At 42.4% G+C, this 19,347-nt stretch overlaps 2 protein-coding genes across 3 annotated transcripts in view; one reads left to right on the top strand and one right to left on the bottom strand.

Moving 5' to 3' along the window:
* pou2f1b (POU class 2 homeobox 1b) overlaps positions 1-13,801 on the top strand; it is a 22,839-nt gene extending 9,038 nt beyond the window's left edge. Inside the window, exons 4-15 of the mRNA XM_056426062.1 lie at positions 157-252; positions 1,293-1,472; positions 3,726-3,846; positions 4,522-4,610; positions 4,765-4,938; positions 5,148-5,289; positions 5,456-5,610; positions 5,758-5,946; positions 6,189-6,297; positions 6,405-6,696; positions 6,799-6,896; positions 7,591-13,801. Of these exons, the coding sequence (XP_056282037.1) occupies positions 157-252; positions 1,293-1,472; positions 3,726-3,846; positions 4,522-4,610; positions 4,765-4,938; positions 5,148-5,289; positions 5,456-5,610; positions 5,758-5,946; positions 6,189-6,297; positions 6,405-6,696; positions 6,799-6,896; positions 7,591-7,832 (1,887 nt within the window). The 3' untranslated portion in view covers positions 7,833-13,801. The remainder of the gene's footprint in view (positions 1-156; positions 253-1,292; positions 1,473-3,725; positions 3,847-4,521; positions 4,611-4,764; positions 4,939-5,147; positions 5,290-5,455; positions 5,611-5,757; positions 5,947-6,188; positions 6,298-6,404; positions 6,697-6,798; positions 6,897-7,590) is intronic.
* Positions 13,138-19,347, bottom strand: cd247l (CD247 antigen like). 2 transcript variants are annotated; one of them, XM_056426089.1, is made up of 7 exons: positions 19,123-19,347; positions 15,690-15,784; positions 15,191-15,217; positions 15,045-15,068; positions 14,901-14,960; positions 14,782-14,811; positions 13,138-14,319 (listed from the first exon to the last, which is right to left on the bottom strand). In XM_056426089.1, the coding sequence occupies exons 1-7, from the start codon at positions 19,139-19,141 to the stop codon at positions 14,233-14,235; spliced, it is 342 nt and encodes a 113-aa protein (XP_056282064.1). In that variant the 5' UTR covers positions 19,142-19,347; the 3' UTR covers positions 13,138-14,232. The 2 variants fall into 2 exon arrangements, with proteins under 2 accessions (XP_056282064.1, XP_056282072.1); XM_056426097.1 differs by having other exon boundaries at positions 14,279-14,347.

Raw genomic sequence — 19,347 nt, 5'->3', positions numbered from 1 at the left:
CTTTCATTTAACAAAATTAAAAATTGGATCTTGTTGTTTTTCTGATTTAAAACCTATGGCTTATTTGATCATGCCTGCCTCGTGCTGTCAACAATTGTCAGTTACGCCTGTAGGAAGATCTCTGCTAAGCCTCCCTCTTTGCTTCACCTCCACTAGTCTAAGTCGGAAGACTCGAGCGCTCTTCCGACCTCCGTCCAGCAGAGCGTATTGCCTCAAACCCAGCTAATGTTGTCCGGGGGACAGATTGCAGGAGTAAGTGGCCTGTTGCCTCGTTGCTTTTGAGTTTAAAAGTTAGTCGTGGCCATGCATCTGGGGTGACACTCCAACATGATCAACCCTCGCTGAAAGATTGGGTGATGGAATGACCGCTTGCCCTGATCATGTGGCTTCTGTGTCTGCCTGTCCATCCCTGTAATTGTCAGGCTACGTCCAAATTATTTTCGTCACAGAAAATGGAGGGACGGGTTTTGGACATAGCCTTGACGCCGTCTGTGCACTCGTGGTCAGGCCAACTCCACGGCACATTCCATACCCATCCATGTTCTCCCGGGAGCCATTGCTGTCGACCGTCTGCTCTGCTGGAGTGAATGTGTGCCGTGCATGTGGACATCGTCGTGCTCTCTGCGCAGCTGCATGAGTCTTCTCTCCATTTGCCTGTCTGGGATCATTTTAGTGTTGCCACAATAACGACAGTTTTTGGACAACTTTGATACCTTTTTTAAAAAAGTAAAATGCAATAAAAAGTAGTGGATAGACAGCCTTTGACCTCAATAGCATGATGGCGAATTTACTTCATTGTATTTCTTTAAAGGTGTGCTGTACACAAAATAAGAACAAGAATGTAAAGGAGAAACTGGACGAGGCCAGGCTGCTGACGAGTTCACGCCAGTGAACTGGAGCAGCATTTAAACAACAGTTGGCAACAGCATCGAACAACACAATCTGTTGTTGATAAAGCTGAAGCAAGGAATACAATTTAAGAATGAATTTTATTGCACTTAATGGGGGTAGATTCCCTGCCATCATGTCAAGACCAGTGTGTAAATGTGTGATAACTCTTTTATAAGTTAAATATTACACCTCTCATGGGTATCAAAGCCAAAACTCAAGTATTGTGACAACTAACTCATCCAATCTCTGATACAACATATAACTCATTTCTTTAAACGCTACTTGAATGCTTTTGTCTTCCTTTGTCCCCTCTACCTTCCTGACCTCCTACCATGTCCTTTGTCTCTGTCCGCCTGCCCACCTTCTCCCTCTATGTCTCCGTCTCTGTCTTGGCTCCTCAGTTGACCCTGACCCCGGCGCAGCAGCAGATGTTGCTCCAGCAGGCCCAAGCTCAGCTGCTGGCTGCAGCCGTGCAGCATTCAGCCAGCCAGCAGAACAGCACCACCGGGGCCAGCATCTCGGCCTCCGCAGCCGCACCCATGAGCCAGCTGCCCATGTCACAGCCCATCCAGATCGCCTCTGTAAGATCCACTCGCCCAGTGTTTCCGCTTCTGCAAATCCTTCATGCATATTTTACATATAAAACTCAACGGCCCTGAAAGGTTTTGAATGAAGCCGACTGTCTCGTCAGTCAGATTCGGTTTTAATCAAATTGTTTGAACAGTTCGGCCTCGATTCCACAAATGCTCTGTGCACAAGTGCCTTCATCTTTCTGGGCTGTCCTTCTGTGATTTCCGATATGTTTGCAAGGCTCCTCCTTCGGTTTTAATTTTTTTCAGTGCATTGAAAACTAGGGCTGTGAAACGATTAAAAATTTAAATCGGGTTAATCACAGGTTTTTGTGGATTAATCATGATTAATCACATATTACCGATATTCTCGGTATATTTTGTGAGAACAGAGATTTATGACAAAAGACGGATATATACATTTATACATTCTTCTATACAATGGTGCTGCAACTCAGCAGTTATTTAGCAGTTTTCTTCCATATGGAACATTAATACATCTTCATCCTAAACAGAATGTTTAACCCTCCTGTTACCTTTCGGGTCAATTTGACCCCATTCAATGTTTAATGTCGGTGTTCTTTGGGGTCAATTTGACCCCAGGCTGTTTTTCACTGTGTCAAACATATAAGAAATATCAACTTTTTTATTTATTTAAAGGGCTATTTAGGTAGTCAACAAACAAACATAAAGTACCTCACACTTAAACTTGGGAAGCAATATTAATTCTAATAATTTTCTGGAGGTTTTAATTGCTGGGGTCAAATTGACCCCGAGGGTAAAATATGTTAGTAAATGTAAAGGTAACAGGAGGGTTAAACAGAACATTTCCTCTTGTTTGTCAACCATTAACTCCACCATGACACAATCTAAAGGCCTCTAGTCTTCCTCTAGCAGCTGCTGAGGCAAACTGACTGTGTGGGTTTTCTTCATGAACTGGGCCGTGATGAAAGGGACGGCGCGGACACCGCTGCAAAGCTGAAACCTCACCGGCCCGGACAGGTGGACAGATTGACAAGTGACTTTTTTTTTGCTCGGTCCTGATGCGCGCACGGAGCTCTGTGGCGCCAGACGGAGATCGATAAGTGTTAACGCAACGCGAAGAGACAGAAATGACATGCTGCTGTGGAGATACGATCAACAACAGACGTTTAGTTTAATAAAAGAACAAAGACGTGCTATAGAGAACATGTCAGGGGCGGGCCAATCTTTTAATGTCATGCGATCTACCAACACTGCGCGATCGACTGGCAGGTCGCGATCGACGTGTTGAGACCCCTGATCTACAGGAAGTAAAAGTCGTAACAAGGTTTCCGTAGGTGAACCTGCGGAAGGATCATTACCGATGAACAGACCGTCTGCATGAGAGCGGACAGAGTTCAGATTGAAGAGGTGTATTGGAAGCTCATTTTGCAAGTGACTTTTTTTCGTCCCGACGACCAACAACAGACGGATTGGAAGCTCATTCTGCACGTGTAAAATGCGTTTAAAAAAAAAAACTAGTTAAACCTGTAATTGAATTAACTGAGTTAACGCCTTATTTTTCACAGCACTATTGAAAACATTAACATTTGTGGCAGATTTCCAACGTACCGCATGCCATGTGTTCCAGAGAGAGTTAGCACACCTTAAGAATATGCTAATTAGGGTTAGGGTTGGGTAACAAATTGACAGCATATTTTGCTAACGTTGGTAGCATGTGTAACACTGTTTGTCATATGCCATTACAGACACAAGACAAAACTGGCAACAAGCAATACACGACTTAAAGTAGACGTGATCTCTCAAACTTTATGAATGTTTTTTTTTAATTGGTCTTTTCTTATCACCTGAATCCGCTGCTGGCTGTCTGGAAATATTTCACCTCTCTAAAATTTGGACATGATAATAAAATATAAATAACTGGTTTCAAATGAGACAAACTATTTAAAAACAGTGCTGACAATCTGGTAACGCCTCTGGCCAGGATAATTGCTTAATGTGTATGACAGAGTGCTGAGAGGATTGTTTTTTTCTCCACATGAATTTATACAGCAGCATTGACCTGAACAATGTTACTGAAAATAACTAATTAGAAATTCAACACTGCTCCCGTATATAGTATTTATTCCCCTAATTGACATTCCCTGCTTATTATAATAAGATAAGAATCACAATATTGTGATTGATGTAAAAATACAAACACTACTGGGAGGCATTCTCCAGTTGCAATGAGTTATCAGCTGTGTGTTTATAAATGGTTAATTGTTTTTTCTTTTCTTGCAGCAGCTACAGCCGCAGAATCTAAGCCTGCCTCAGTTTGTTCTGCTGCAGCCCGGCCACCCGATCGCCACTCTACAGCAGCCCACTCAGTTCATCATCTCACAGCCAACGCAGGCCCAACAGGGTGAGTTCAACACAACTAAGATGAGAGCAGGGATGGGAATTTACATATTTTTTAGCGGGCAATTTTTGCCCAACTGACTGAAATCCAGGGGCATTTAAAAAGAAATTGGGGGCACTTTTTGAAACTTGTGAAATAACATTTAACCTTTGCTCAAAAATGATAAATATACTTATTCAGGCTTACAGGATATGAGCAATTGTCATAAAAATGCCAATAATAAGACTATTAGTCGAAGTCTACAGATTCAAAGTGTTTTCTTAGACTTTTTGAACAAAAAACAAACAGAAAACATGAATCAGACAATATTACATTTAATTCTTATTTATTTATCGTTATTTATTGTTATTACATTTTTTAAACAACTATTAACAATTATTATTGTTTTATTTTTAAAATATAATTCCAAATTATATTTATTGATTTTTGTGTGTGTACCTACCAAGTAAAGATAATACAGACAGGACATAAAACAAAGAACAAAAACAAGACTAAAACAAGATTAAATTATCCAAATTATGGGGGAATTTGTTGCCCCTCTCCACGTGATATCAGGGGCAACATTGTATTTCTTCGGGGCAGTTTTGCCCTTTGCCCTCGTATATTCCCGACGCTGGATGAGAGAGTTAAAGCAGTCTTTTTTTTGAAAACTCAACGACCACGTCTTTCACTCTCTAGGCCTATTGCAAGCCCAGGGTCTTCTGAATCTACCTCAAAGCCAAGCTAACCTCCTGCCGACTCAACAAAGCATCACCCTCACAACTCAGGTCGGTAACGATGCCAACTGACAGAAATGTGTTTCAGTTGCTTGCACTTCGCCAACTGTAATCCAGGTGTTTGAATCAAAGCGAACGTTTTTATATTTGCTCGGGGCATTTTCTTAACTCCAATAAAAAATTCCATTCTGTATTTTGCTTGCAGCCTGCGACTCCAACCCGCACAACAGCAGCCACACCTATTCAGTCCCTGGCCCACAGTCAAACTACACCCAAACGGCTAGACACCCCCACCTTGGAGGAGCCCAGCGATCTAGAGGAACTGGAACAGTTCGCCAAGACCTTCAAACAGAGGCGCATCAAACTGGGCTTCACACAGGTGCGTGTGCGTGTAACACTGAATAGATTGATTGATCCTCACAGTCTCCATGATTGTAAGATTAGCATTTCAAAGTAGTTTTCGTCACACTCAAATGTTCCTAGTGTACAGAGCAGCGATGTACTCAGATTACAGGTGGGTCTTTGCTAACAGCGTTTATTTAGCTCACGTTTCTTTTTGTCTCGCTCCTTTTCCCTCCGGCTCCCCAGGGGGACGTTGGCCTGGCCATGGGGAAGCTGTATGGAAACGACTTCAGCCAAACGACCATCTCTCGCTTTGAGGCCTTGAATCTGAGCTTTAAGAACATGTGCAAACTGAAGCCATTGCTGGAGAAGTGGCTCAACGATGCAGGTTTGTCCCTGAACGCACCCCAACGACGGCCAGAATGCTTTTCTTTGCTTGCTTGGGTGATTCTGTGCTGTCGTCCACGCCGCAATAAGCAACGAGCGGCGTGGGCTGTGTAATCTTGACAGTGCCCGGCCTTTACCTCTCCTCCCTTCCTTTTGTGTCGGTGCTGTTTGTGCAGAGAGCCTGACGTCTGACCAGTCCCTGTCCAGCCCCAGTGCCCTGGGCTCCCCCGGCATGGGCATAGAGGGGATCAACCGCAGACGGAAGAAGAGGACCAGTATTGAGACCAACATCCGAGTGGCCTTAGAAAAGAGTTTTCTGGAGGTTCGACGCTCATTTTCCCCAAATCAACAATATTGATATAAGAAGGGAACATTTGGTTTCAGCTGACCATTCAGTGAGTAAAATATGTCCAGACAACAGGCTCCACAGTGCTTACAGTGCTTCTCTGGCTTTGTTGCCCCCTTGAAGCAGAACCAAAAACCTACCTCTGAAGAGATCACCATGATCGCTGACCAGCTCAACATGGAGAAGGAGGTGATTCGGGTCTGGTTCTGCAATCGCCGGCAGAAAGAGAAGAGGATTAACCCCCCCAGCAGCTGCATCAGCGGAATAGGCAGCACCCCCATTAAAACCATCTTTACCCCCAGTAGCCCTTTGGTAAGCGTGGGCACAGCCTCACTTCACTGTTTCCTCCAGGAGTGTTTTCTAGTTTGTGTGCGAGTCCCCGTTCTGTTTGAGGATCTGTTCCACTTTTATTTGGGGGTTTATCGTGACTGGATTTAGTTGATTTTTCTCTGGAATTGTCTCCAATGCCAAACGATTCATTATGTTTGCTTGTAGCTCACTGTCCCTCCGGACACGGCCGCTCATTCAGTCCTCCCTCTGCTTCGGTTTCCCAGGTGGCCAGCACAGCAAGCCTTGTGAGCAGTCCGACGATTAACACATCCACCACTCTGACTGTAAACCCAGTGATGCCTCTCACCAGCGTCTCCAATTTGTCTTTCACAGGTGTGTACAGATGTGCTCGACATGTGTAATAAAATGAATACAAATGTGTGTCTAATCACCACAAAATGGTGGCAACGAATGTTAACCCCCCCCCCGCTCCCTCATAGGCACAAACACTGCATCCGTCATCTCCGCTGCGACGCCGATTTTTACCACGGCCAGCTCTCCGTCTTTAAGTCCCTCGCCGACGACCATTCTGTCCAATAACTCGGAGAGCAAGATGCAAACCATCTTCAACCAGATCCCGACAAACATCCTGGGATCGGGGCAGCTGATGGTGTCGGCGTCGGGGCTGTCGGCGGCGCTGCAGGGTGCACAGTTACCCGGCAGCTTTGCCGCTATGGCTGCTGCTGCCGGGCTCAATTCGGGACTGATGGCGTCCTCCCAGTTCACTCAGGGGTTAGTCTAAGGTTGTGTTCAAATACGGCCTCTGATTGCGGCTCCTGGACTGTGGACTCGGGGTCTTCTCTCCTGATTTTAAATGATCCCGTCTGTGTCCAGGGGGGCCCTGCTCAGTCTGACCGGCGGCCTCGGCGGCGTGCTGAGTCCTGCCCTCATGAACAACAACACCTTGGCGACCATCCAAGGCGTGTATCAATGTATGTATATCTTGTTTAACTTTACATAATATACACACTTTCCGTGTAAGGCGGGGGGGCGTCCATCCTTTGTGTGTATTGACAGTTTTGTTGGCTGACTCAACCTGATGTCGAAGCCCAAACCAACATTGTTTACTCCCTAGATCATCTCATAATGCTTACTTATTAATAACCATTATTATCGTGTTTAGTATGACAAGAAGTGACACAAGTTCATGGCTATTTTAGTAAACCTGGCTAATTACGAAATGTATGTAAACATTCAGCCATAAATAAAATGGAGAAAAAAAAGAAAATAACATATCTATAAAATCAAATGAGAAAAAAACGTAATCACGGGTTTATGTAGATAACACATTGTTTGCATAATTTCTTTGATTAAAGAACAATTGAGGCCACAATTCATTTGCATATTAAGAGCAAAATAAATTCGGTCCCGCCCCTGAGGTTAATAGTGCTGAGAGAAAATTAGTTATGTTTAAAAAGAAAAGAATCCTGCTGAGAGACAATAAAGTTTTATGATCAACCAAAAAAGAAAGAGAGCCTCTTATAATATATTCTAAACCAATACAAGTATTTTTTTAATGCTTTTACTTTTGATGCTTCCGGCAGGCCTGCTCCTCTCAGCCGCCCCGCCCCCCCCCCCCCCTCCTCTGTCTCTCTAAACACACCAACTTCCCCCTCTCCTCCACAGCGCTGGCTTCGAGTGGCATCACTTCTCTGGATGGCAGCAACCTGCTGTTCGCCAACACTTCTGCCGGCACGCCGATCTTCCTGACCCCCCAGAACCTGTCGCTGCTCACCGGCTCGCCCCTCAGCCTGGTGTCGGCCGGGCCGGGGGGGCTGCAGATCATTGCTGACGCTCATCATCAAGCCACCACGGCGGCCGTGCCTGTTCAAACCTCGACCATTACCACTGCCTCCAAGGCTCAGTGAAGCCAGCCGGGCGGCGTCCTGAATTAAGGGCCCTATTCCTTCTGTCGTGCACTACCTTCACACCATGTAGGGAATAGGGAGGCTGTTGGCTATAGGCTCTGCGCTTCACTAACCTCCCCACATTCTTTCCACTGTATCTATCATTATTTAATCCTTTTGCTGCCACCAAAAAGAAAACGACCTCAAATGAGGTTGAGGTTGACTTTTTTTATTTTGTTTTTTGTTTCCTGTTTTCTTTTATGATTCTTGGATGTTGTTTTCCCACAAACAGTCGCCAGATGGACACTGTTGTTGACCTGCCGCTCCTCATGAACCTTGAAAAGTGTCCAGGGAAAAGAATATATATCCTCGGCACCATCAAGCGGTTCATATTTTATATATATATATATATATCCCCATATTTCCATGTCAGAATTTTGTCTGTAATACTTCTAACCAAAAACTTTAGGATTTTGCTCTTTTAACATTCAAACTAAACAATTTACTACTAATTTTACTCTATTCATCATCACTAATGGGGATTTGTGTGTCACCCCATCTTTAATGAATTCTTGTATTTTTTTTGGACAGGCCTTGACGTAAATCATATCAGTTAAATTTGTAGAGACTTTTTATTTTTTCTTTGCAGTTTTGTTTTTTTACATTTTCAGAACTTTGTAAGTCTAATATCAGTTCAAATTTAACGATCAATTTTTAATCGTGGTTATAAGGCTTTAAAAACAAGTAATAAGTGGCCGATAAAGGTTGTCATTGCTTTAAGGCTCAGAGGGACGGGACGCGTCTCTCTGAGCCTCCTTCTGGAAACACTGAGTTTCTCACTTTGCTGCCGTGGCAACGAGGCTCCTGTGCTTTTGTATCATGACGGATTATAGACACTGATAGACAACGACTGAGAACGTTGCGTTGAGAGCTTTATAAAGAGCTGCAGACATGTGGTCCTGTGTCGGATTAAGGGTGATTTTGTTTTGGATGGTAACCTATTGGAAAACTGTACATTTAGTTTGGATTCAGAGAGTCTGCATGCGTCGTCTACAGCAGCCGATGCTGAGAGGTCAGGACCTGCACGATCCACGAGGACCGGCCGGTTATGGGGAGGACTAGTCGGGGGGCGTGGTCATTATACCAAAGTATGGTGGCATTGGCTAGATGGGGTTTATTGTATTGTGTTTTTGTTTAATTTCTTTTTGATCGTAGTACCGTCGTATCTACTTGTGCACAGTATCTGTACCAAAAAACTGGATTGATGAGCTGCAGTCTGCCTGTCTTGGGAGGAATGAAATTCTGTCTTTTTATTTGTCTGCAGTCGTCGGACTGGCTCACGTACTTTAAGATATACCAAAAATATTTGTTAAAATAATTGCTGTGTGTCGTCGGTGTAGTCTAGTCGATATATTTATGAGTACAATATCTCTCTTCATTGTCAACAGAATATAGAAATGCAATATTTTGATGATCATTTTCCAAAGATGACCTTTTTTTCTTATTATTTGACAAGTGCTCAACTTTTTTTAATTGGCAGCACAACTGACCAAAAAGAGCGTGGTTGGCAGGTTGGGGCACGAGAAAGTAGTTTCCTTTACCTTTAAAACCCTTTTTTTTTATCCCGGACCCCCGCCCCCCCTGACACCTGCTTCTGGTTACCGCTCAGCCATTTGATGGCTTTGTTTTCCTTTTCACCTTTTTTGGCTTTTTCCGGTAGCAGTTTGGGACTCTTCTGAAGTGCAATGGAATAGTTCCTTTTCTTAGTTTTTTTATATACTAATAATTAGCCATGAATTAACAGCTTCAACCAAAGTGGTTTTCCTCAGTAGTTTCTGTACCTGTCCGAGCACGCAAGTTGACGTTGCAAGTTGACGTTGCTGATAAATTATTTTCCCCCTTTCTCCCACCTCGGTCGATACCGGATATTCCTGATTTGGTGCTGCCGGATAAGGATCACAGAAACTTTGCTTTAACAACTCGCTGCTGAAACAACTGGTGGCGTTGAGAGGCCCCGCATGCTCGCCTATAGCTTTACGACCACAGCCTGTGAGAATCAGGCTTTACGGTTACGACCGCCCTCCCTCCCAGAGGGCTCGCTTCTAGAAAATGCATCGACTGGATCGTCGGATAACAACAACCATTTTGAACCAGCATGCTATCTAAACACCCCCCGCTCCCCTAAATCTGTCCGCGGACTAGTTCTGTTCGGTGCTGCACATCCAACCAACCCACTCGCAGCACGGAGCATCGTTCTGCGTCCAGAAACCAATGAATTCCCACCGTGACGATGCATCACTGAGGTCATAACTGATCTTTCCATGTTATCCGCCGGTGTACTTCTTTTCTGTTGTTGACTTATTTTGACTGAATATACCTCAGCAGCACTGAAACATAAAGTTCACCTTTAGGCATTTCTGTGTATAGAACAGTGTAGAATGTATAATTACGGTCTGGCTCGCCATTCAAAGTTTATACTGATCAACCATACATAGGAACCACACATGAAAGGACAACCTACTACTGCTATTTTCTAGTACTACTATTTATGGGGTATTTCCAGGTTTAATTATTATTTTGAGATTTTGAGATCCTTCTTGCCAAAGTAAAAGCCTTTCTCTTTGCAGCTCGGCGGGTGTCTGGCTGGTTTCCCCGTCTTTAAGGAGCCGGTCCTGTTCCAGTGCTCTTGGTAGTTCCTAAAGAGTTGAACGTGTTGCCATCGCCACCGTAGGATGTTACTGAAATATTTATCTGAATTAGAGAAACGATCTTTTCTTAATTCTATACATATAAATATATATATATATAAACACGTGAAAGATATTCATATTTTATATTTGAACCGGTATGTTATCAAGACTGAATGTAGTGTTTATCATGCTTAATCGGGAAAAAAAAGACAAAAACTCCCCCAAATGTTCCTTTTTTTGTTGCTAATTTCTTTTTTCCGAAAAACTGATGACCAAAAAAATAAGAGAATAAATCTGAGACCACGCCTCCGGCGGCGCGTGAGTCGCTGACACCTGCAAGGTCTCTTCAACAGGAAGTGTTTGTTCAGGCGCTCCTGACTCTGAAGCATCTGATCTTAACCTTTTTAATAGATTATTATTTGTAGTCGTTGTGGACTTGATTTTTTTGTGCTGTCTTTAACAATCATTTTTAAAAAATCTTTTTTTTCTATATATATATATTACTTTATGCCTTTTAAAAATTGTTTTGTATAGTGAGAGGACAAGATCACTGGCTTTCTTAGTTTGACAAAGAAGATTAACATTATCATTTATGCCTTATTGTTACGTAGAAGACATGAGCATTGTAGCGCGTGTGTGTGTGTGTGTGTGTGCTTGAGCACATCTGGTGCATCGTTTTCACTGAAACTAAACCGTGTACTTTGGGCATTTTGGAGCGTGGGATGATGATGATGTCGCTACCTGTGATTTTCGGTGCGACTCCGACAGGTCGAGGACACTTGCGAGAAAAGCTTTACTAATATTTCCAGCAGGTGGGTGCGTGTGTCAGAGTCTTTATAAAGAGAGAATAGGAAGGGCCGTCTGCAAAACCATTATGGTGCATGTCCATCTTTCACCTGGCGTTTGAGAGTGATTTTAAAAAAACATGGCGAGACATCAGAGGACTGATTCAGACACTACTGATTAACGGAGGCCTGAAGCCAGGTCAGGGGTCAAAGTACAGCTTGTGGTCCTAGTTGGACGGTTTAATCTCGACTAATGATTTTAACTGACGTCCTTTTTGCCGCCAGCTTTGTTTTTTCGTGCTTTTGTGTGATTTCGGCGACCCAGAGAGTCGGCGACGCTCTGGTGGATCAGCCGGGAATCGAGTTGGAGTTTGTCGACCCGCCGAGTGCGGCGCACCGGTTTAGGCAACAGGAGCTGTTGTATACCTCATTTCTAACTCGCGACTGAGTGAAACCTGCTTTAATCTACTTGTGAAATACAAAATATATATGACGGAAAAAGAAAAAAAAACACAAATACAGACACTTGTGTCATTTGAGAAGCCCGTTCATACCTGTACTTTGTGCTGGTCGTGGACAAGGCCACCACAAGGGGGGCCCAAGACAGACCAGGACTCTACATTATGAATGTCTGCTGTTTTTCTTTCATGATTTGGTGGGTTTTTTGCTGCACTCTGATGTATTCTTTTCTGCATTGGATGGAAATGATTTGTTGTAACTTGGGATTTAAGTTTATTTTCGTGTATTGTACTCACGGCCAGTTAAAAGTTACTTTTTGTGATATGAATAACCCCCCTCCACGTTTAAACACTTTAAGTTTGACAATCTTGTTTTTTCAAAAGTTTTTCTTCATTTCCTCTCTGACCGAGTACAGGTATGTACACGTCTTCCCACGCCCTGCTCTCTGTTTCCCGCGGTACCAACACAAACCAAAGACTTGTCACTTGATTGTATGTAAATGGCGCCCGCCTCAAAGCTCAGCATCCATGTCCCCGGGCTGCACGCTCTCACCCGAGTCCTCTGTTCATCTGTCGAGAGGTTGCTTTGTAATTGCATGCGAATGTGTATCCGCCCTGGAAACACTGCGCCGGTGGTTTTAGTGCCTGTGGGCGGGGCTTAAAGGAGGTTGGGGGCGGGGACTGATCGGGCTTCTCTGACTGACACGCAGCAATCTTGTGGAAGCTGGGTGATGTTTGTTAAGACACACTGGGGCTTTATTCCTGTGCACACGACATGCTCAGGACTCTATGGTTTGCTTGTCTTCAGCGGCGTGTCGCGAGGATCTCTCGCTCTCTCTCGTGTGGAAATGCTGTTCCTGCCTCTCAGTATGTCCGTCTCTTCCTCGTCATCTGAACACTGAATAGTCCAGAACCTTTAACCCTGTTGTCTCCAGGAATACACATCCTGCAGTCGATTTCAAACTCACTGCTGTGTCCTTCTCCTCCTCCTCTTCCTCCCCTTTTCCCACCTTCCGCTCTCCTTTGACATCGTCTCTTCACGACGGACTCTGATCGGCTGTGACACTATGCATCATGGTCCTTCACTCTGCATGGACAGTGTCCCTCTGGCCGACGGGCTTCAGTGACGCTGCGTCATGCTTTCCTCCAGGCGGGGTCGTCGGACCCCACGAGCGCTATCCCAAAGCAAAAATCCAAATATTTAACTTTTTGACAAATGCAGATACCAAAGATATCTCTCTGTCCTGTGTCTTTCTCTGTTTTTCTCTCCCTTCCACCCTGCAGCATGTGTATTAAGAGACAAACCCAGCACTGGCTTTAGTCCTAGCCTCAGTAATTCCAAAGCTAGATGTATATTTTGGTATATTTCCGAGAAGAACGTGCGTGGAAAGCGTCTGTTTCTCGTTTGTTTGTTGTAACCTCTTTTTTGTCTGTCGCAGCATGGAACTAATTGCAGAATTGTCTTACTCTTGGTAGGTTAAAGATATAGTATTTTTGTATGTTTTGGGATTTGTCGTGTGTGTGTGTGTGTGTGAGAGAGATTATCAGTTCACAGCCTAAGTGACCATATGGCTTTCAAACAAGGAAAAATGAGAAAGAGAAAAGAAAAAGGAACCGCCATGTACATATTTCGTCTCATGTATGTCAAGAACTGCATTGTGTAAAACATTTACTACACGCGTGAACAGCTTGGGCTCATCTAGAGGAATGTGTCCCCGATTTTTATTTCCCTTTTTGTTATTCTGCAGTCTCGTGATGACGGTCTCTCCGGGACTCTCAGCGTCGAGGGTCCTGGTTTCCATCGGGGACAAATCGCTGAGCTGTGCTCTCATTGGACGAAAAATAAACAAAGAAACTGCCTCCAGTGTAGAACTGAGAGGTCGTGTAGGAGTTTTAAGTATGTGAATCAGGATACATAGTAGATTTTGATGCATTTGTCTGCTGTATTTTTGTTGGTTTTGTTTTTATACACATATACAAATAATCTTTTACTGTAACTGTACAGTTCTCTTTTGTTGTAAACATCATTAAAACATTTTCCAAGTGTTTTGACATGAGCTTTGACTTTTATTGACATTCAGTTACAGAACTGGAGCATACTGGAGAGGTCAGAGGTCATGTGGTGCAACCGGGAGGGACACATTTTAATTTATTTAGTTTCTCCTGTAAATATTAGCGAGCCGATAGGCCAAAAAACCCGTAGAACAATAGCTGCTACACGTCTGTATGCATTGTTAGCGTTAGCAAGAGTTTACAGTAATTATATTTATATATTGTTATAAAACATGGCGGGGAGGCCCTTTATATGCACAGTTAAGCTCTTTGAATTCACTTATCACAACAGAGAAAAAAAGGCAATTTTTGAGAAGTTTGGTTCCAGAGTTTAATTTTTGCTTGATGAATTATGACAATGAGTCATCGACATACTTTCCCTATTTGGATCATTTATTCAGCCAAATGTTAAAGCGGCGACACTGGAACATGGACTTCAGGTCGGAGGCAGAGGAGGAGGAGCAGAGCCTCCGGGCATCAGGGTCTCAGAGGGGTCTGGATCCCTCTCCTCAGCTGGGGCCGACTAGAAGAGAAGCTCAAGGTTTCAGGATCTGCACCAGCAACCCGGGACCCCAAGAGGAGAAGACCCAACGGATCCCGTTTGTAACACAATCAAATGGGCCTGAAGCGATATGTCATCTCCTTTATTGAGGTCATGTTATGTTCCATAAAGGTGTGTTACGCTGGTGAGTCTATGGGCCCTTTTTTTAAATATAAAACACTGCGGATGAGTTTCTGCTCATTAATGACAAACAATATATTTAGTTTATACTGAAAACTGGCAGATATTTGACCCCTGAGTAGTTATATATATATATATATTATTTTTTTAAAGTACATTTATTATATATATTAAATAAATTTACTTTAAAAAAAAGTAAATGTTTCTATATATATATATATATAATTCAAAAAAATAATGTATATATGAGACAGGTTTCATATTTTTGGCAAAGAAACCACGTGAGTTCATTAATAACCTTACCCCCGATTTCTTTTTCTTGGCAGCTTTTTTCTGGAAGAGATGAAATCAAATCTGATGATTGAATGCTTATACACACCTGGACTGGCGAGTAGAACGTAACCTTTAAAAGTCGTACTTACTTTTCTTTTGGGGTGTTCAAGCACCTGGTAAAGATCAGCATCCTTTAGCTTCTGGAGCTCCTGCAGAGGAAAATATGAAATGATGAACGAGTGCTCTCCAGCAGAGTGATACACCGTGTGGTCACCAAGAGGTTTGAGGGTTACCTGGTAAAGGCAATCGTTATCTTCCTGTTGAGTCAGGCACACACACACAAGAGAAATGCACATTCAGCACAGACACATGCCCTCATTAATAAAACAGTTTTAATTAATCAATACACAGCAGAGCAATGGAGAACATGCATACTCACAGGCTCTGCAATAGGAATGTGGGAAAACTACACAGAGAGGAAGAAAATAAGCATTTCATAAATTAATATGACAAAGAAAAGGTCTGCAACTTAGTGAATTGTTCACATTGTTTAAATCTGACTAAAAAGAACAGTTTCATAATTACAAGTGTCCAAATGTATGTGTCCTTCAAATTAAGCTGTCAAAAAATGAGCAATTTGAAGATGTTATCCTGCTCTGAGAAATTGTAATGGGCCTAATTTAAATTACCATTTAATGACATCTGATAAACATCTAATCGAAAATACCCAAAATAATAATAATCAGATTAATTTCTGAAGACAGCACATGTTTACATCTAAAGAAACAGAGGTTTTACTAAATCAATAAATAATTGTTTTTTTAAAAACTCATTCAAAAGCTCTGTGTCAGTCAACTATAAGCAATGAAAGGACTCATTGTTATTGTGACCTTGCCCCATGGTGGTGACCTTGAAGCCGGTACTTTGCTTTAACTCACCTTTTCTCTGAAGAAGAGCAACGTGGCAACGATGCAGTAAACAATCAGGATCGAGTCCAGGAAGTAGCAGATGACCGGATCGCTGAAAAAAGTCTCTGCAGGAGAGGAAATGTATAGATATTACATTGTATTATATTTCTGAGGGGGTTTCAATATTCTATGTTCTATTTTGTGACTAAATACATTTCAGAGGAAATATTTTGTCTTTTATCTGATAGATAATCAGATAAAATACATTTTTTTTGCTTGCAGCTCCATATTTACAAAGATAAGATGAGATATTCATCCTCAGCAGGGACATTCACATGATGCTGCACAAAGGAAGTGAGTTGGTGGATAACATGCTGCTCTGCACTGGCTTCCTGTAAAATCAAGAATCGCATTTAAAACATTCTTCTGCTCACCTACAAAGCCTTGACCATCATAACTTAAGGAGCTTGTAGTACCATATTGCCCCACTAGAGAGCTGCCTACCTAAATGCGGGGCTACTTGTGGTTCCTAGAGTCTTAAAAAGTAGGATGGGAGCCAGAGTCTTCAGTTATCAAGCTCCTCTTTTATGGAACCAGCTTCCACCTTCAGTCCGGGAGGCAGACACAGTCACCTCGTTTAAGAGTCGACTGAAGACTTTCCTCTTTATAGTCTTATAGTGAGGGCTGAATCAGGTTCACCTGCTCCAGCCCCTGGATATGCTGCTATAGGCTTATAGCTGCCGGGGGACGTTTTAGGATGCACTGAGTACCTATCTACTCTTCTCTCTCTACTTGTGGATGAATTTACAGCTCTCCATTGCACATTATTAACTCTGCTTACTCCTCAGAAATCTTCCTTGAAAGGTCTTTTTCTATTTCTTGGGAGTTGCTCCTGATCCGATGTGAGGTCCTGGGACAGCGATGTCTATGTGTACAGATTGTAAAGCCCTCTGAGACAAATTCATAATTGGTAATATTGGGCTATTGCATTGAATTGGGTATTACACATTATTAATATAATACTATCAATGTGTGTGTGTGTGTGTGTGTGTGTGTGTACCATGACTACAGGATATCCTGCAACATGTGAGTGTTGAGTAAGACCCCCTGAAACAGGAAATAACAAAGTACATATCTGCAGTTCCTGCCCTGAGGTTTTGTTGAGAAGAGTTTATCTCGCTGTGCGGTTGGAACAGAAGCCACGTTGAGTAAACTTCCCCATGGTGGTGGTAATTAATTGAAGCTATAAACTTCTCCTCAGATCTCGATCTTCTCAAATTGCTTCAGGGTGGAGCGTTTCTTCTTGTCCGAGATTACTTTTATACTTCAAAAAGGAAAAAATAACCGTCACCAAGCCGGAAGGTAGAGATGATCCAACGGGTCAAAGGTCTCAACACGTCACCTTTCATTGGGTTTTATCCTGTTTTTTTCATACTTATGTAAATTATTAGTTGTGAAGAGAGAAAAAAAACACATTGGTTATATTTTTAGAAACGCCACGATACCCTGAATGGAATATTTCAAACAATTTTTGAAATAGCTGCAGACACATGGTTACTTAATGCGTGACCCATAAAGACAGGAAACAACACGACCCACCAGCACCGTAAATATAATATAATTAACTCCCCGATGTTATTTTATCCCTGGCCTGAGCCACGCCAGCTGTTCCCCCTCATGGTTGTGTACGGGGCTTCTGCATACAGCAGCTGGTGTGCGTCACTTGAATCTCAAGTCTCACACTTTTTTTTTTTATGGCCGCACCATTTTATTAAAATACATTTATTTATTTCCCAATATCTTTTTATTTTTTTACTAGTTTTTTAACGATATGCTTTCTTACAGACAGAAAACGTTCTCATCTGTTAAATGTCTAGCCGCCAGTTAGCTTAGCATAAATGCAGACAACGAAAGGGGGAAACAGCTCGGCGGGTTTTAGGATATATTAAACACTTTACACATGTCCTGCACTGTAATCAACGGCAACTTCAAATCTGACCACAACTCTTCTAACGTAATACATTAAATAAATTGTTCAGAAGGCAACGTCTTGGTTGGTCTTTCGAGAATGGGAGAGGCGCGGCGCTGGATTTGGTTTCCTTTGCACCGAGCCAGGCAAACTCACAACATTTTAAAGATCCTGAACAAACCAAAAAAACACCAACGTGTCCCTCGAAGAAAGGTTTGTACGATGATATTAATAATAAAATAATAATAATATTAATACTTGAAATCTATATAGCACCTTTCTAGACACTCATGCTTAAATAATGCACAAAATATTTAAAATACTTTCATTTTCTGAGATGATTTTATAGTGGGAATATTTCATTCAGTGTAAACATCATGGAGCTTGAATGAAGAGCTGTAACCATGGTAACACAAGCAACACGTTACAGAGGGATAGATCTTGTCCATCCTGAAGGTGAAAAAAAGGACCCGTGTGGAGATGGATTGAGGATGTTATTTCTTGTAAATACGTGCTGTATTTAATTGCTCTCATTCTTCTTAATGCTAACATTTCACACTTTTCAAGGTCATCTTTTTAGTTTGAACACATATTTTTTACATTTCTCGACACAACGTAAAAATCTCATCAGCGTGAGAAATGAAGCTGTTCTGATGTTGATTCACCTTCAGTGTTTTCACACTCAGTGAAGTGTCTGAAGGGAGATTATTTATTAATGCTGCCTTCTTTCATCATGATGAATCTGACTGAACATGACGAGGCTTTAAAGTGTTTTTTGATCATTTTTTAATTATTTTTTCTCAACCCTCCCTGACTTCAACATAAAAGGAAAAGTCTGGGAAACATCACAAACTTCTCCTCACGAGAACTTTTAAAGTTAAACCCAGGGGAAATGAAGGCAGTGCATGTTTGTGCACTTTATGTTGTTGCTGGATTATTGAGACATCTTTTCACATGTTTTAATTTTTAGCGACATGTGATTGCAGGACGTAGTTTATGAAAAGATTCACAAATAACCAAAATCCCTCTGCAGTGCAAACATAACATAAACATAACGTTTACTTTCTGAATTAGATTTGAATGTTTGTATCATCAATGATAAGCATTATCGTGTATGATTTTATAAAATGTCCAGCATTCCATATACAGACACTATTCTCACAAAGATTGTGACGACGCTCTCATTTTTAAATTTCCTGAAACAAAACCTCTTACAGCTTCTTTTGTGTGAAGATATCTCCTCTCTCGTCTGAGTCTCTCAGCAGGACAGACGACACATAGTTAGTGCTCGCCATTGATAATATTCCTCTAAAAAAAGTGAGTGAACACTTGACATAATGTTATTTCCACGGGTCGAGTGCATTCCTGCAGGTCAACATCAGTCTCTTAAAGCCACAAATCGTTCCCAATGCCAGATAGATCGTACTTTGTGTTTCATCTCATATGCAAACCATTTGGCCCAAACTCAATTATGAAGTCCAGAAAGTCACTCACCATCAGAGGCGGCGTCCATGACTCTCCCCCCGCGTCTCTCTTTCAGGCCGCTCTGTGGAAACACACTTTTCTTTCTCTCTTTCTCCCCTGGTTGCTGCACTCTTATTCTTCTGTGATGAGAGGAAGTGGCTGAACCGTCTGAGTGGTTGGCTGTGTGAACTTCAAAGCACCGAAACAACCTCCAACAGCCACGTGGAGTCGAAGCGACGAAGTCTTGTTCATTTA

Source organism: Pseudoliparis swirei, chromosome 2 (assembly GCF_029220125.1).
Source record: "Pseudoliparis swirei isolate HS2019 ecotype Mariana Trench chromosome 2, NWPU_hadal_v1, whole genome shotgun sequence".
Lineage (NCBI taxonomy): Eukaryota > Metazoa > Chordata > Actinopteri > Perciformes > Liparidae > Pseudoliparis > Pseudoliparis swirei.
The sequence above is the reverse complement of the archived record's forward strand: the minus strand, read 5'-3'. Positions and strand labels throughout refer to the sequence as shown.

Bases quoted from the DNA above. Each gene is read 5' to 3' on its own strand.
- cd247l (XM_056426089.1), bottom strand. The intron at 15,069-15,190 runs GTGAGTATGCAT...CTGACTCAACAG, and splicing joins ACATTCCTATTGCAGAGCCT to GAAGATAACGATTGCCTTTA. The intron at 14,961-15,044 runs GTAACCCTCAAA...TTTCCTCTGCAG, and splicing joins ATAACGATTGCCTTTACCAG to GAGCTCCAGAAGCTAAAGGA.